Raw genomic sequence first — 18,190 nt, 5'->3', positions numbered from 1 at the left:
CACAGTGTTGTGTGGGCCGCTGAAGAGGAGGTACTGCTGGCCCACCACCACTAGAGGGCGCCCTGCCTGGAGTGCGGGCTCCAGGCACCGGAGGGCGCTGCCGCCTTACAGGAGCAGCCAGGATGACAGCTGTCACCCATCACTGGAGACAGCTGATTCCAATCAACAGGGAGGTATATCAGCAGGACAGCATCTCCACCTCATTTGCCGAGATATCGCCTTATCAAAGAGGTAACAATCTTCGCCCAAACATTCGAGTAACTATAGTTGTAATTCTTGTTGATTATTTGTAGGACAGCTGACTACCAGACAACATTTGGATAAGTACTCACCTTCCTACACTTCTTGATTGTTGTTGACGAGAGGTGGAGGTGGACTCTCCACCCTCCGTGTTGCTGGGTGCAGCCGCATCCACACCTGACTGTTTCTGTTCCTTGCCAGCAGTACCGGATCCGACGAGCGGAGGCAGTGGCCACCTGGGAATTCGGGACTTGGCGGCTCCAGTATTCCCGGGGTTCGGTGGCAGAGGAAATCGGGTTGGTTCCGGTTCGACTTGGACAGACGTCTCCTATCGTCGAGCCTGCCCACACGACACCGTTGTAATTGAACTCAGTCTCAATATTGTAATCGGTTGTGTTTGTTGTGCCTGTTTCACAACAGTAAAAACAGTGTTATTTGACTTTCCCCATTGTCCGTTCATTGCGCCCCCTGTTGTGGGTCCGTGTTCCTACACTTTCACAACACAGCGCTTCACGTTTTCCACATTTTGTTATGTTACTTCAAAATGGAGCAAATTCGTTTTTACCTCAAAATTCTGTTCACAACACCCAATAATGACAATGTGAAAAAACTTATTTTAGATTTTTTTACAAATGTATTAAAATAAAAAAAAGAAAGGAAATCACACATACATAAGTATTATCAGCCTTTGTCGTGAAGCTCAAAATTGAGCTCAGGTGCATCCTGTTTCCACTGATCATCCTTGAGATGTTTCTACAGCTTAACTGGAGTGCACCTGGGGTAAATTCAGTTGATTGGACATGATTTGGAAAGGCACACACCTGGCTACATATAAGGTCCCACAGTTGACAGTGGATGTCAGAGCACAAACCAAACATGAAGTCAAAGGAATTGTCTGTAGACCTCTGAGACAGGATTGTCTCGATATACAAATCTGGGGAAGGATACAGAAACATTTCTGCTGCTTTGAAGGTCCCAATGAGCACAGTGGCCTCCATTATCTGTAAATGGAAAAGGTTCAGATCAACCAGGACTCTTCCTAGAGCTGGTCACCCGTCTAAACTAAGCGAACAGGGGGAGAAGGGCTTTAGTCAGGTAGGTGACCAAGAACTCTATGGTCACTCTGTCAGACCTCCAGCATTCCTCTGTGGAGAGAAGAGAACCTTCCAGAAGGAGAACCATCTTTGCAGCAATCCACCAATCAGGCCTGTATGGTAGAGTGGGCAGACAGAATCCACTCTTTAGTAAAAGGCACAGGGAAGCCCGCCTGGAGTTTGCCAAAAGACACCCGAAGGACTCTCAGACCACGAGAAACAAAAGTCTCTGGTCTGATGAGACAAAGACTGAACTCTTTGGTGTGAATGCCAGGCGTCATGTTTGGAAGAAACCAGGCACAATCCCTACAGTGAAGCATGGTGGTGGCAGCATCATGCTGTGGGGATGGTTTTCAGCAGCAGGAACTGGGAGACAAGTCAGGACTGAGGGAAAGATGAATGCAGGAATGCACAGAGACATCCTGGATGAAAACCTGCTCCAGAGCGCCCTTGACCTCAGACTGGGATGACGGTTCATCTTTCAACAGGACAATGATCCTAATCACACAAGATATCAAAGGAGTGGCTTCAGGACAACTCTGTGAATGTCCTTGAGTGGCCCAGCCAGAGCCCAGACCTGAATCCGACTGAACATCTCTGGAGAGATCTGAAAATGGCTGAGCACTGATGCTGCCCATCCAACCTGATGGAGCTTGAAAGGTTTTGCAAAGAGGAATGGACAAAACTACCAAGCATGTGGTATCGTATTCAAGACGTCTTGAGGCTGTAATTGCTGCCAAAGATGTATCAACAAAATATTGAGCAATGGGTGTGAATACTTAAGTACCTGTGATTTCTTAGTTTTTCATTTTTAAGAAATTTAGAAAAATGTCTTCTGCCAGTCCACAATGCAGTTATGCCTCACATGCTACAATTTGGCTTACATTTCTCTATGATCCTGGTGTAACACTCACTCACGTTGCATATTATTAGCTTTAGAAATCTTAAATGTCCTCTAACAGGTAGATTGTGGAACAGCGCAGAAATATCTAAATATAATATATATATATATATATATATATATATATATATATATATATATATATATATATATATATATATATATTATATAAAGTTGGTCCCTGGGTGCCAGTCTGTGGCTGCCCACTGCTCCTAGTGGTTGGATTGTGTCTAACTGTAATTACGATGGTTAAATGCAGAGGACAAATTTTATTGTATATATGTATGAACAATGACAATAAAGGCTTTATTCTGTTCTGCAACAAGCTAAAAGTTTTTTTCAGCATGCTGCCCCATCTTTAAAATAGCCTCAGTTCATTAGTCCCAGGAGAGGTTGTGATCAATAAAAAGACCAATATATACAGTGAGGCAAATAAGTATTTGATCCACTATTGATTGTGCAAGTTTTCCCACCTACAAAGAATGGAGAGGTCGGTAATTTTTATCGTAGGTACACTTCAACTGTGAGAGACAGAATCTAAAAAAATCAGAAAATCACACTGTCTTATTTTTAAATAATTAATTTGCATTTTATTGCATGAAATAAGTATTTGATCACCTACAACCAGCAAGAATTCTGGCTTTCACAGACCTGTTAGTTTTTCTTTAAGAAGCCCTCTTATTCTGCACTCTTTACCTATATTAATTGCACCTGTTTGAATTCGTTACCAGTATAAAAGACACCTGTCTACACATTCAATCAATCACACACCAACCTATCCACACTCTAACAAAGGAACTGCTGTTTCAACAATGGGCCCAACAGTGGGCTGACTAAAGCTATATCATGTACAAATTTAATTAAATGCTGTCCAGGATATCTGAGTAGCAATAGTCTGTGTATAAAATATATAGCAGAGGTGACAACACACATTCATGGGGTGTGACATAAGTAGTAAAACACCCCTGACATGGTGTTACCTGCTGTACACTTTGAGATCTGCCCCTAAGGAAGTCCAAAATGCCTCAAATCAATTTTGAGTCCAGTCCACACTGCACCTTCACTCTGTCAGACATAATTAATAGATGGATTCTGTTAAATGAAGAAGAAAAATGGTCATGGAGGAACCTTGTTTGTGATTTACAGCCCTCCAGATGCACATACAGAAATCTTAAAGTGTTAATATGGTATCATCTGTCCCTCCAACAGCACGATAAGCAAATTGTAATAGTTCCAGGACCTGCTAACAGTGCATGGTGTGGGTCTTGACAGAACTGGATCACCGAAAAAAAGGAAACATGACTTAAATATGTACATCGGTTGCGCATTGTCATCATGTGCACACAAGTTCATATTTAAATCATGTAAATTCAAGTGACTTTCTTTTCAGTTTACACACTCACAACACTAACTGAGTAGGGCCCATAGACTGTATATATACACACTGTATATATACTGGGAAAAAGCCTGTGTGATGTTTATTTATTTAACTTGAAAGGATAAACCCTTTGAGAGTCATAATCTCATTTTCGAGGGAGTCCTCAATAATAACAACAAGACATCCAATGGGCAAGACATGCAACAGTACATACATAACAAAATATACAAACAAGGGCAACAATACAACTACATACAATTAACTCTCCCATTGGTACTACCATACAAAATTAATAAAATGAATTGTTATGGACAAACAAAATCAAAAACAGTTACATATGTTCTTAAGGTGTTGTACAAGGCTACTTTTAAATGCAGAAAAAGAGGTTATAGAGTGGATAGAGGAAGGAAGGAAGGCTGTTCCAATCAAAGGGTGCTTTATGTCTGAATGAGAATTTTCCAGTTTCCTTATTAATTCGTGGGACAACAAAAAAAGATTGAGATGCATGCCCCAAACTATAAGAAGAACCAAAAGGAGTAAGATATTGTTTTAAATATTCTGGATAACTAAGATTAGTGCATTTAAAAATAAATATCAACCAGTGAAATTGTCATCCGGAGGATGGAGTAAGCAAGGACAACTGGTTATAAAGGTCGCAACGGTGAGTCATAAAGGGGCCGCGAAGAATAAACCTACACAAACTGTTGTAAATTACATTAAGTGGTTTAAGATGAGAAGATGAAGTATTTTGATAAACTATATCACTATAATCAAGAACGGGGAGTTATAAATCCTCTTTCTTACAGAACAATTAAAACAATTAATTGACTGATAAAGTACTTCCAATTGATATATAATTTTATTTGTAATAGATTGAATATGGTTTGTAAAAGAAAGAGAAGGATCAATCTAAAGACCTAAATATTTAAATTGCTCAACAGGAACAATTGGAGTATTATTGTGAAGTGGAATAACCCTTGCACATTTCCAGCCAGTGGGCATAACGCATGTGGACAAAGATAAATTAAAGAGATCAGCTAAAGGAAAGGAAAGAACATAAGATGCAAGCTTAATAAACTTAACTTCAATACCATCCGGACCTACACTTGAACTAGAGAAGAGCCCATCAATGGCCCACTCAACCTCAGCTGGACTGACTTGTCCAAATGCAAATGAGCTATTACAAGACAAAGTATCAAAAGACAGGAAAGAGTTACCAGTAAATTGACCTTGCGGTGAACGGGAGAAGTGCTGACTGAAGGCATTTGCTATAGCCAAAGGATCAGAAGCATAATTATTATTGATAAGCATGTTAAAGGATGCAAAATCAGATTCACCTAACACATTATTAAGTTTTTTCCAGAAATGTCTTGAATTCTTAAAATTATTTGCTAAACATTTTTTACAGTAGTTAGATTTGGCATTTCTGGTATATGTTGTACAGGTATTTCTAAGACGTTTATAAGCTTCCCAATCAACAGGATCTCTTGTAGATCGATACTTCCTCCATGCCTTATCCCTCTGCTTAAAAAGATGCAGCAGTTTGCCGTTCACCCAGGGAAGATGGTGACCTTTGACCTTGATCACTATAAGAGGTGCATGATTATTAATGACCCTACAAAACTCATAAAAATAGTCCCATGTCACCCATAGCTTTTCTGTAGAGACCCGGAACAGCCAATGTGAAGGCTGTATCTGGACGTGACCATATTGATGGCCTTTCCTGCTCTGATTCATGATGAACTCATTAATACATAAAGCATGGGTGGCTCAGTGTGTGACGAAAGAAGCCTGAACACGCCCCTCTCTTTAAGTTCAAACCCCAACCAGCTAACAGGGTAGTATTGGTTTGGGTGTTTATTAAATATAATATAACATATAATATACATATTTTGGAGGACTGTACTGTGGTTTTCATTATGTTTACGTTAAATGTTATAAGGCTTGTTTTCTCAGCAATCGTACTGTAAGTGAACCTAAGAGATGAAGCTACTGACAGCTGCTAAAACACTTTGTATAAGTGGAGGATGGTACTGATCATTCCCAGGAGGAGAGGACAATGGATACAGCAGGGACAATAATATTGATGGGATGCAGCTCCTGGACATCATTCTGCAAGGCAGTGACTGTGCTGTCCACACTTTTCTTCCTACGTTTTTAGTTATTATTTATTATCAATTTATTATTTGTTTTATTTGGGTTTTTTTTTTTTTTTTTTTTTTACAGGGCTGTTCCTTATTGGCTACAGTTGGGCGGATTTCGACAGCCTTTTTTCACAAACCAACAGGGGAATAGCAGGATAACATCAACCCACAGCTATCCTGAGCCCTTTGTTTGCAAACATCTTATCGTTTCAGCTGGCTCGAGTGGCAATCAACATTTGTGAGAATGCAGCACGGTATGTGCATGCAAGTCAGCAGATCCTTGCACCTGCGAAGGCTGCACTCAACATTCCTGAGACTGCCACGTGGCATTCGAGCAGCACTCATGTGATACGTATGCTAACATTTTTGCCATGAGTTTGTGTGATATTTGGCCCATATTCAGGCAACATGCAGTAATTTGTTGTATTACTGATTCAGTGACATACCAATTGAGAATTTGTCACTGATGCACTCTCCAACAGTCATAGCCCAGTGAGATAGTACCCTAAGTGTGATGTTAGTGGTAGCAATGTTTGCAAAGATTGTCTCAGATAGCTTATGTTGCCAAAGGTGCATCACAATAAAAGCATTTTAATGCAAAAGCAGGGCTAACAGCACAATAACTTTTACTGTGAAAAATACATTATCATTGTTCCATTATCAGCTCCATTATCAGCAACTCAGCTGTTGTGAGTTAAAATATTTTGTTTTTTGTTTTCAGGCATTATTCCTTTTTCTTGGGCAGTTACTGAGAACAGCCGCTTTACTGAAAAACACTACCAAAAGAGCAAATGTTTCCTCATGAATGACAGGGACAGAGGAAAAGCTTTGTTGTTTACAGCGTGACTGACAGTTGTTGTTTGTCCTTTCTGTCAGACTCATTCCCTTCAGAACGTGGGCTGTCAGCCGTGTTTTGTTCAGTAAATCTGAAAATAAAAGTTACTCTTTAAAACGTCAACGGGATCATTCAGAAAGATTTTAATTTTGGGGCTTTGATTTTTTTTTTTTTTTTTTTTTAAATAAAAACAGAACTAAACAATGGATTCTCCTCAAAAAAAAAAAAAAAGAAGAAGAAGCATCCCCTAATGATGTTTTCCTTTCCAATGTCTCTTGGGACATTTGTACTGTGGGAGAGTGTTTGTTTGCTCACTAAAGAACACACTGTAACAATACCTGGAGGGCTGACAAAATCAAATCTATTCATAAAGAGCTTACAAACATGTACAAAGTGCTTTGCAAATAAAACAGAAATTACATAATTTAAAACACAGTCACACACAACCAAAATAAATAAAACAAACAGCACACTATAAGAAATATATTAAAATATAATTAGACTCAATTCATTAATTATGAACACTAGAACAAAGATAAGCTTCAACTGCATTTGTCAGTCTGATGTTGGCTGATAAACTATTAAAGATGGAGCCTGGTGAGCAAAGGCTTGACAACCTACTGACTTTTTTTTTTGGCCCTGGAACACACAGCAGACCTGCACCCAGATACTACAGAACAGCACAGCCACATTTATAGAGCTGAAGCTCCTTCCTACAAATGTGTGTATTAGGCATGTGGAGATGAATCGATAGAAATCAGTACCTAGATACAAACGTGTGCGATGCGAGTGCATCAATTCATTCACTGTCCATCAATTCAATTGACTGGTGAAATCATGACATATCGCTCGCTGCCTGCTTGCATCGGTTTTTTTCCTAGGCATCAATTTTTTTCCGAAGCACATTGAATGCACCATGGACAGAAGTCAGAAAGCACATTTCTACCAAAACAAACATGGAAGTCCGCCAGAACTGCAACAAGCAGTTGGAACTTATCACACCAAATTACTGTACATTGTATCGCATTGTGAAGAACTGAATCTCTATCAAATACATATCAAATCGCATCGAATCAGGAACAAGGGTGAATCGTATCGCATCGTATCATCAGTATTGTCATGTATCACTATATGTATTGTATTGCTGGTAGTTTATCGAGGTGCGTATCGAATCGTTGTCCGTGATGAGATTCACATGCCTAGTGTGTATGTGTTGAAAAGTGTTTTTTTTGCCTACCTCAAAACACAAAGCATGGGATCGCAAAAGAGGTCAAGTGTGATTTCTGGCTCCATCACTATACGAAGTACAATGGGCCAATCAGAGGCCAGTCAGGCCACCAACTGGCTTCCACAATAGCCATAGCTCAAGCCAAAATATGTGTTTTCCTGTTAGTTATAGATGACTTTAAGCTAATTCTTTGGATGATACGATGGCTCAGCTAATAATCAAAAGTTAAATTCAGATTCCTTATTATTTAATGAATCCCCAGCCTGGACCTATTCCTGCTTATCAATGTATTAAAGTACAAATGAATAAGGATAAAATATTACACATAATACATATACATAAATACACACACACACACACATATTCATACACATAAAATTTGTCTGTCTATATGTGACCCTGCAACAGCCTATCCAGGGTGTACCCTACTTCATACCCTATGACTGCTGTGATACCCCACCACTGTGACACTTAATGCCAAAATGGATAGATTTATCTATATAACTGCATGCAGAATACATAGTACTACTCTGTACAGTATGATTATACAACCCCAATTCCAATGAAGTTGGGACATTGTGTAAAATGTAAATAAAAACAGAATACAATGATTTGCAAATCCTCTTCAACCTATATTCAATTGAATACACCACAAAGACAAGATATTTAATGTTAAAACTGATAAACTTTATTGTTTTTGTGCAAATATTTGCTCATTTTGAAATGGACACGTTTCAAAAAAGCTGGGACAGTGGTATGTTTACCACTGTGTTACATCACCTTTCCTTCTAACAACACTCAATAAGCATTTGGGAACTGAGGACAGTAATTGTTGAATCTTTGTAGGTGGAATTCTTTCCCATTCTTGCTTGATGTACGACTTCAGTTGTTCAACAGTCCGGGGTCTCCATTGTCGTATTTTGCACTTCATAATGCACCACACATTTTCAGTGGGTGACAGGTCTGGACTGCAGGCAGGCCAGTCTAGTACCCGCACTCTTTTACTACAAAGCCACGCTGTTGTAACACGTGCAGAATGTGGCTTGGCATTGTCTTGCTGAAATAAGCAGGGACATCCCTGAAAAAGATGGTGCTTGGATGGCAGCATGTGTTGCTCCAAAACCTGGATGTACCTTTCAGCATTGATGGTGTCATCACAGATGTGAAAGTTGCCCATGTCATGGGTACTAACACACCCCATTCCATCACAGATGCTGGCTTTTGAACTTTGCACTGGTAACAATCTGGATGGTCTTTTTACTCTTTTGTCTGGAGGACACGATGTCCATGATTTCTAAAAACTATTTGAAATGTGGAATCATCAGACCACAGCATACTTTTCCACTTTGCGTCTGTCCATTTCAAATTAATGGCATTTCTGGATGTTGTTGATGTATGGCTTTCGCTTTGAGTGATAGAGTTTTAACTTGCACTTGTAGATGTAGCGACGAACTGTGTTAACTGACAATGATTTTCTGAAGTGTTCCTGAGCCACGTGGTAAGATCCTTTACACAATGATGTCGGTTTTTAATACAGTACCACCTGAGGGACTGAAGGTCACGGGCATTCAGGTTTGGTTTTCGGCCTTGCCGCTTATGTGTAGAAAGTTCTCCAGATTCTCTGAATCTTCTGAATATATTATGGACTGTAGATGATGTTATCGCTAAATTCCTTGCAATTGAACATTGAGAAACATTGTTCTTAAACTGTTGGACTATTTTTTTCATGCAGTTGTTCACAAAGTGCAACAGCAAACCATCCAGCTGAAGCGAGTGAAAGGATTATTCCAGTCAGATACTTTGAAAGCAAAAAAATGGAATTGGTTAATTTATTTTTTCTTCAGCTTTACAAAACAAGAAGTAAAAGCATACCAATGCCACATTTGTTGTGGAATCACTGTCTCCAGATGAAATCAGACCACAGTTGAGTTTAGACTCCACCAATTTTGACAAAAGTTAACATTTTGTGGAAATTAATGTAAAATTTCACAAATCAAATGGTGTCCAATAGTATTGTGTACAGTGATTTCAAATCTGTAGAGAGTGACGTTTTATGAGATGCCGTTATTTGGGAAAAACACAAACAAACACACACACACAGAGATATACACTCAAAATATAAATGCAACACTTTGGTTTTGCTCCCATTTTGTATGAGATGAACTCAAAGATCTAAAACTTTTTCCACATACACAATATCACCATTTCCCTCAAATATTGTTCACAAACCAGTCTAAATCTGTGATAGTGAGCACTTCTCCTTTGCTGAGATAATCCATCCCACCTCACAGGTGTGCCATATCAAGATGCTGATTAGACACCATGATTAGTGCACAGGTGTGCCTTAGACTGCCCACAATAAATTTTATCACAGAGCACAATGCCACAGATGTCGCAAGATTTGAGGGAGCGTGCAATTGGCATGCTGACAGCAGGAATGTCAACCAGAGCTGTTGCTCGTGTATTGAATGTTCATTTCTCTACCATAAGCCGTCTCCAAAGGCGTTTCAGAGAATTTGGCAGTACATCCAACCAGCCTCACAACCGCAGACCACGTGTAACCACACCAGCCCAGGACCTCCACATCCAGCATGTTCACCTCCAAGATCGTCTGAGACCAGACACTCGGACAGCTGCTGAAACAATCGGTTTGCATAACCAAAGAATTTCTGCACAAACTGTCAGAAACCGTCTCAGGGAAGCTCATCTGCATGCTTGTCGTCCTCATCGGGGTCTCGACCTGACTCCAGTTCGTCGTCGTAACTGACTTGAGTGGGCAAATGCTCACATTCGCTGGCGTTTGGCATGTTGGAGAGGTGTTCTCTTCATGGATGAATCCCGGTTCATACTGTCCAGGGCAGATGGCAGACCATGTGTGGCGTCGTGTGGGTGAGCGGTTTTCTGATGTCAATGTTGTGGATCGAGTGGCCCATGGTGGCGGTGGGGTTATGGTATGGGCAGGTGTCTGTGATGGATTAAGAACACAGGTGCATTTTATTGATGGCATTTTGAATGCACAGAGATACCGTGACGAGATCCTGAGGCCCATTGTTGTGCCATACATCCAAGAACATCACCTCATGTTGCAGCAGGATAATGCATGGCTCCATGTTGCAAGGATCTGTACACAATTCTTGGAAGCTGAAAATGTCCCAGTTCTTGCATGGCCGGCATACTCACCGGACATGTCACCCATTGAGCATGTTTGGGATGCTCTGGACCGGCGTATACGACAGCGTGTACCAGTTCCTGCCAATATCCAGCAACTTCGCACAGCCATTGAAGAGGAGTGGACCAACATTCCACAGGCCACAATTGACAACCTGATCAACTCTATGCGAAGGAAATGTGTTGCACTGCATGAGGCAAATGGTGGTCACACCAGATACTGACTGGTATCCCCCCCAATAAAACAAAACTGCACCTTTCAGAGTGGCCTTTTATTGTGGACAGTCTAAGGCACACCTGTGCACTAATCATGGTGTCTAATCAGCATCTGGTATGGCACACCTGTGAGGTGGGATGGATTATCTCAGCAAAGGAGAAGTGCTCACTATCACAGATTTAGACTGGTTTGTGAACAATATTTGAGGGAAATGGTGATACTGTGTATGTGGAAAAAGTTTTAGATCTTTGAGTTCATCTCATACAAAATGGGAGCAAAACCAAAAGTGTTGCATTTATATTTTTGTTGAGTGTATATATATATATATATATATATATATATATGTGTGTGTGTGTGTGTGTGTGTTCAAATGGGAAAAAGAAGAGCAGAGTCAATATAGTCCATGAGCCATTCATGAATTTTGACCTAATCATTACCACTTAAAGGGACAAAATGACACTTAGAATCCAACTTCAGTGTACCATGGCCTACACAAAAATGTATGATAGCCATCCCAGGGTGGTAGCTGTAGCCAGGTAGGGGTCAATGAAGAATTATGCAGGGGTCAAACTTTAAAAATGCTCCAATCATGTAGAAAACTATATCACATTATTTGTCTGATCATAACAATTCCAACAAGGTATAGTTTGGACTATCTATGATGGAATGTTCTGGAGTTATGGGGTCAAAACAGCAAAAATGGTGACAAAGGTCAATTTCAGTTTGTACAGGGGTCAAAAGTTAAAGTTGCTCCAATTTCAGTAAAAAATGATGCAAATTATTGGTTGAACTAAAAGGATCAATAAATGGAATAGTTTTGACTGTGCTGAATGCTTTGTCTCCAAAGTAAAGGTCAAACAAGGTCAACATCCATTGAATTCTATGACATGTGACATATGTTACCCTGCAACATGATAACTAAGCATGACAGATGGTACAAACTATTCCTTTTTAGAACTTTCTTCACCCAAACAATAATTTGCTTTTTTTTTTTTTTTTTACTGAAATTGGAGCAACTTTAATTTTTGACCCCTGTACAAACTGAAATTGACCTTTCTCACCATTTTTTCTGTTTTGACCCTATAACTCCAGAACATTCCATCATAGATGGTCCAAACTTTACCTTTTTGAAATCATTATGATCAGACAAGTAATGTGATATAGTTTTCAACATGATTAGAGCATTTTTAAAGTTTGACCTCTGTGTAATTCTTCACTGACCCCTACCTGGCTACAGCTACCACCCTGGGACAGCTATCATACATTTTTGTGTAGGCCATGATACACTGACGCTGGATTATAAATGTCATTTTGTCCCCTTAGGTGGTACCAAAAACCTGCTTAGCCCATGGACTAATACCTCTTGTGACAAAATGTATATACACCTTATGAAACATAACAAAATTAATAGAAAATAATCAATATCGAGGCATAAAGTGTTGTGGACCTGCCAAAACCCATTGTGTCCTAAAGCCATAGCTCATGCACTGCAATGATATTTTGACGACAAAAAAAAAAAATATATATATATATATATATATATATATATATGAAAGAAAGTTTTAAGTCTGGAGTTAACATTTAGTCACTAAATCAATCTTCACTTTCAATATTTCATCATGATGCAACTTTCTCACCACCAAACAAACAAAACTCCCATGGACCCCTGAGAGTTATACAGTTTCACTGTGTGCTCTTGGAATATCAGAATGTGAGCACAGGGGTGTGATTACAGGGCAGTGTGTGAATGCAGTCCCTCAGTTACAGATGGACATTTTAAGAGAATAACAAATGTTTGCAGTGAGGATTTAAAATGAATAAAAAGCTGATTGATACCCAAGCACACTCTGGACACCACAATATGAATGTTCAATTAAATATACTGTTTTTTGACTTCTGGATCAAAAACCTGACTCCTGGGTGACTTCATTGTGAACACATTCCTACCAATAAATCATACACCATCTACATCGACAACTTGCATTTGATCTGAGAGATAAAACTCAAACCACTTTACTGACAGAGAGTTCAGCCTGATACATTTCAATTAAAATAACAGAATATTGTGGTTAACAGTATCAAATGCTTTTTGCAGGTACAACATGACCATTCAAGTGTAAGTACCTTTATTACATTCAGCTTTTATATGATCAAACAGATGCAGTAAACAGGCATCATTGGAATAACATGATCTAAAACCTGACTATAAATTCTATAAAAGATTATGTTGCAATTTAAAAAAACTGATCCTGTATAACTAGCTCAATTTTTCTTATAAAGTGGTACAACTCCTGCCATTTTAAGATCATTGGGAATTTCACCAGATTGTATAGAAATATGGTGCATCCAGAAAGTATTCACAGCACTGCACTTTCTCCACATTTTATGTTACAGCCTTATTCCAAAATGGATGAAATACTTTTTTTCCTCAAAATTCTACACACAGTACCCCATAATGACAATGTAAAAATGTTTTTTTAGATTTCTGCAAATTTGTTAAAAATAAAAAACTAAGAAAGCACGCTTACATAAGTATTCACACTCTTTGCCATGAAGCTCAAAATTGAGCTCAGGTTCATCCTGTTTCCACTGATCATCCTTGAGATGTTTCTACAGCTTAATTAGAGTCCACCTGAGGAAAATCAATATTTCGCTCCTGTTTGCTGTCAGTGGGAGCGGAGGCGCTGTCCGTGGTGCTGACGCCTTTTATATCGCTGTCCGTGGTGCTGACGCCTTTTATATCGCTGTCCGTGGTGCTGACGCCTTTTATATCGCTGTCCGTGGTGCTGAGGTTTTGGCACTGCTGTCGTCTTAAAGATTTTGCTTAATGTTCACCAACGAACCGTGTTTACTTCCACTCTCCGACATTCACAGAGGTCTTTTATTTTTGCGCTCCGCTGAAATGGACTGACGCCACTGTTCCTCTTTGGAGCGCGCAGTCAATGAACTCGAATATTAACGATTTGGCTGCAGAAGTGTGATCCGGTGGAATCAGGAGAGCTGAGCCACGAGGCTGCGCGTCACTCTCCTGACATCAGCACACCGTTTAAATACCCGCAGCTCCGAAGAGCGCAAATACAAGCAGGCGCGCTCCGCAGAGCCAGTAGGCGTCTGATCGCAGGTCTCGGTCTGAGTTCTGCAGCTCCGCGTTCACTTCTTCCAACATTCCTGAAAGTTTTTCACACTTTCAGTGCATTAATGATGATCAACGACACCTTTGTATTTGTGGACACTAATGTTTCTGAGCTGCCGCCGCCTCTGTCCGTCAGCCACAACCACAGCGCGTTCCCGACGCTCCGGCTGGAGTCCACGTCTCTGGTCATTTCGGCCACGATGTTCGCCGTGGGTGTCCTGGGGAACCTGATCGCCATAGTGGTGCTGTGCACCTCCAAAAAAGAGCAGAAGGAAACCACGTTCTACACGCTGGTGTGCGGGATGGCCATCACGGATCTTTTGGGCACGTGCTTCACGAGCCCGGTGGTGATCGCCACCTACGTGTGGAGCCGCTGGCCCGGCGGAGCGCTGCTGTGCCACTTCTTCTCCTTCTCCATGCTCTTCTTCGGCTCGGCCGGGATGTCCATCCTGTGCGCCATGGCCGTGGAGCGCTACCTGGCCATAAACCACGCGTATTTCTACTCCCAGCACGTGGACCGGACGACGGCGCGCTTTGCGCTAATGATCACCTACCTGGCCAGCATCGTGCTCAGCATCTTGCCCAGTTTCGGCTTCGGCCAGCACGTCAGACACTTCCCCGGAACGTGGTGCTTTCTGGACTGGAGGGCGACGGATCTACTCGGCGCGTGCTACTCGTTCCTGTACGGCGGCGTGATGCTGCTGCTGATCGCAGTGACGGTTCTGTGTAATCTGGCGGTGTGCCGGTCGCTGGTGGGGATGAACCAGAGGACAGGGATAGTCCGGACGGAGCTGTGTGAGCAGGGAGGGTCGAAGAGGTGCTTCCCGCGGCTGCCCTCCGTCGCATCAGCGGCAGAGATCCAAATGTTCTGGCTGCTGGTCTTCATGACCATCGTTTTCCTGATCTGCTCCATCCCCTTAGTGGTAAGGATCAAACACTTTTGTTTTGCTTCGGGTTTTTTTTTTTTTTTTTTTTTTTTTTTTTTTTTTTTCTGTTGTTTGAAATGTTGCGATTGGTTCTCTAACGTTTCTGTGCCGTTTTACAGGTGCGGATCTTCGTTAACCAGCTCTACGGTCCTGCTCATGTTGCAGCCGGAGGCAAACCGGACTACCGCAGCGATCTACTGGCGATCCGCTTCGCCTCGTTCAACCCGATTTTAGACCCGTGGGTGTACATTCTGTGCCGAAAGAACCTGCTGCTGAAGGGCTGCGGCAGACTGAAGAGAACAATGTCTCAAGTTAAAGACGGCCGAGACAACACTGCCTGGGAAGCAGGTCAGAACTCTCCTCCGTCTGTGCACAGCAACGACACCAGCTACGCGTCATTACGCACAGCCGGCTATAGGAATGATGTGGAACAGCAGCTTCCAGTCAGGAATAAATCATTCACAGACTTCACGGTGAAACAAACGTGTGACTACGACACCGACCAGGTCAGCTTCCACCCGTTCGGCGTCGAGACTTGCGCGATCCGTGGCTAAGGCGCAGAAACGCCGCTGCGTAAATAACCTGTGTGCCAAACCGCGTTGCACGGGAACGAGAAGCCAACTGATTGAGTTTAAAGCTGCAGTCAGAGGACAGGAGCGGGTAGAACCGCGACAAAATACCCGTGAGAATGGAAGAGGTTAGTGTTTACACCAACCACCAAGAAGTCGTGGATCAGTGAGACGGCTTTAGTGGACAAACATTATGTCTCTATGTCTCCTCCTGGTTTCCGCTCAGGAAGCGCTTCTGTCTGAAGAAACAGAAAAGGTGTGGCGCTGAGTAACAGAACCAAAGCTCCGCCCACTGATCAGCTTTTTCCTTTCACTCTTCGTCAGGCGCAAACACGCACGTAAAGTCCACGTCACCATCAGAGCTCATTTATCAGTGCAGGTGGACTAAAGTGCCTCAGCAGCTCCATCAGCACTTGAATCAGCACTTGGCAACTGTCCACCTGGCCCTGAATGTAAAAGCTTCATGAATGTGATCTTTGTAAAACGTGTGTGCTCATATTGGTCAACTCCCTGTGTACTCATGTGTCATTTCGTTGTCTTTTTCGGGGGAGATTCGAAAACTACAGGTTTGGAAAGTTTATTGTGTACGCATTCAGAAATCCAATGTACTAGAACAGATTTTTTTTTTTTGTCTTTTTCTTTTTTTTTTTTCAGTGTTATTGGTCTGAAATAGAATAGAGTGTTGACAATAGTTGGGGCCATTCATCAGGTTTGCTATAATTTATTGACTGGTTTGTGGAAAAACTACACCTTTTTGGAAGTTTTTCAGCAAAGAAAACTCATGATAGTAAAACAAAATGGGGAAATTAGAAATGAAGAGGAAGAAGGAAATGTCTGCTATTTTGTCATCATGTAGACCACGCCCACTGATGCAGCTGTATGGTGGGGCTTGTCAGGGAAACAAACTTTAGTTCCATTGTAAGTACACTTTTACTTTTATTTTGTAAACCTTTAATTATTTAGCAAATGTGTAAATTCCCACCCAGAAAATGTCAGTTTAACCCTTAAAATCGCAGCTCTAGGTCATTTAGAAGTAGAGTTAATGGAAGCACGAGTTTTTCCATCCAAAATGGGTGATATATGGATAGGTTACATTTCCCTAATTTGGTACCATTGCATTCCTTGGTCAAGTTTAGTCAGTTAAATCCAAGCTCGAGGTTGCTTTTCAGCTATGATTGACAAAAACCTTTTTGGGGGAGAGGGAGCATTTAAAAAATTCAAGATGGCAGTTATATAGGTATCCAGGCAAATGGAAACACTGGTATTCTCAATGTTTTAACAATAAATTTTCTAAAACAAAATATACAATAACAATCAAAGGTTTGATAAAATCAAATCAAATTTTTGATTTGTAGTGTAGTTTATATAATCTCTCTCTCAAAAAAAAAAAAAGAAAAAAAAATCCAACAAAAGCTGAAGCAAAACCTAATGCACCTGGCTGGAAGAGTGGATTCATTGCTCTTGTCACTGCTGCTTGGTGTCGGCATGCTGCTGCTGTTCTGTGGACCTCATGCTGCAGCAGTCAGGGACAGTGGAGCTTTTGTTTGACAGATTTGCATACAATGTTGTTTTATAAAACTGCTTTTGTAAACCGTCAAAGTGAACACATGAAAATCCTGATGCTGTGTGAGATGTGTCATTTGGTGGATGTGCCAAAGAAATAAACATGAGACTGAAGACAGTTTGACTTCTTTGATGGTTAGAGGACAATTTCATTATGTCCACTCAAACTAGGCAAAAGTTTGAAAAATATGAGAAAAAGGTAGGAAATAGGTGCATTCACTCTTATTATTTGTGATAACATAATAAAAGTCCCTGTGGGCTTTCAAAATATGACACAATATCTTATATTTCTCACGGAAATATAAGGTACGAATCTGATATATCTGTTAGAAATACAATATCGGGTACATAAACGGTGTATGATCAGAGATGTACACTATAAAAGTAGGGCTGGGACAGCAATTGTAAATGACTGAGTTATTCCATCCCAGCCAACTTGTGTGAAGAATAACCCCTCCAAAAATAGATGCCATCATATCACAACTCACCAAATTAAAAGAACAAATACAGTCTGGTCCATCAGTAGTTAGACAGTGACACATTTTGTGATTTTGCCTATGTGTACCACCACAATAGAGTTAAAGAGAAACCATCAAGATGTGCTTGTGGTGACTTTGAACTTTAATTTATAGGGCTTAACAAAAACATCACAATAACCATTTAGTCATTTACAGCCATTTATATACACAGTCCATCTAGCTTTGGAGGTCATAAGTAACTGGACAAACTACATAAAGATTATTTAAAATACAAATCATCACTTGTACAGCCATTTTTCTTTGTACAAGTTAGTA

The 18,190-nt window shown here is 40.8% G+C and overlaps 1 protein-coding gene and 1 long non-coding RNA gene across 2 annotated transcripts; both read left to right on the top strand.

Moving 5' to 3' along the window:
- The first annotated feature begins 1,110 nt into the window (after nt 1-1,110).
- Nucleotides 1,111-9,782, top strand: LOC117522661. The gene is made up of 3 exons (XR_004564280.1): nt 1,111-1,121; nt 6,664-6,665; nt 9,682-9,782. It is a non-coding gene; the product is annotated as an uncharacterized LOC117522661 (long non-coding RNA).
- Nucleotides 9,783-14,400: 4,618 nt separating this feature from the next.
- On the top strand, nt 14,401-15,850 carry ptger4c (prostaglandin E receptor 4 (subtype EP4) c). Its single transcript, XM_034183994.1, has 2 exons — nt 14,401-15,261; nt 15,384-15,850. The coding sequence occupies exons 1-2, from the start codon at nt 14,404-14,406 to the stop codon at nt 15,816-15,818; spliced, it is 1,293 nt and encodes a 430-aa protein (XP_034039885.1). The 5' UTR covers nt 14,401-14,403; the 3' UTR covers nt 15,819-15,850.
- Nucleotides 15,851-18,190: the final 2,340 nt, after the last annotated feature.

The sequence above is a fragment of the Thalassophryne amazonica genome, chromosome 12 (genome assembly GCF_902500255.1).
Source record: "Thalassophryne amazonica chromosome 12, fThaAma1.1, whole genome shotgun sequence".
In the NCBI taxonomy this organism is placed as follows: domain Eukaryota; kingdom Metazoa; phylum Chordata; class Actinopteri; order Batrachoidiformes; family Batrachoididae; genus Thalassophryne; species Thalassophryne amazonica.
Note: the sequence above shows the minus strand (reverse complement) of the source record. Positions and strands in the feature narration are given on the sequence as shown.

What these genes read in the sequence shown, in the direction of transcription:
- ptger4c (XM_034183994.1), top strand. Translation starts at nt 14,404, where the DNA reads ATGATGATCAACGACACCTTTGTATTTGTGGACACTAATGTTTCTGAG. An exon ending in TCTGCTCCATCCCCTTAGTG is followed by an intron (nt 15,262 to 15,383) that starts GTAAGGATCAAA and finishes GCCGTTTTACAG; the next exon opens with GTGCGGATCTTCGTTAACCA.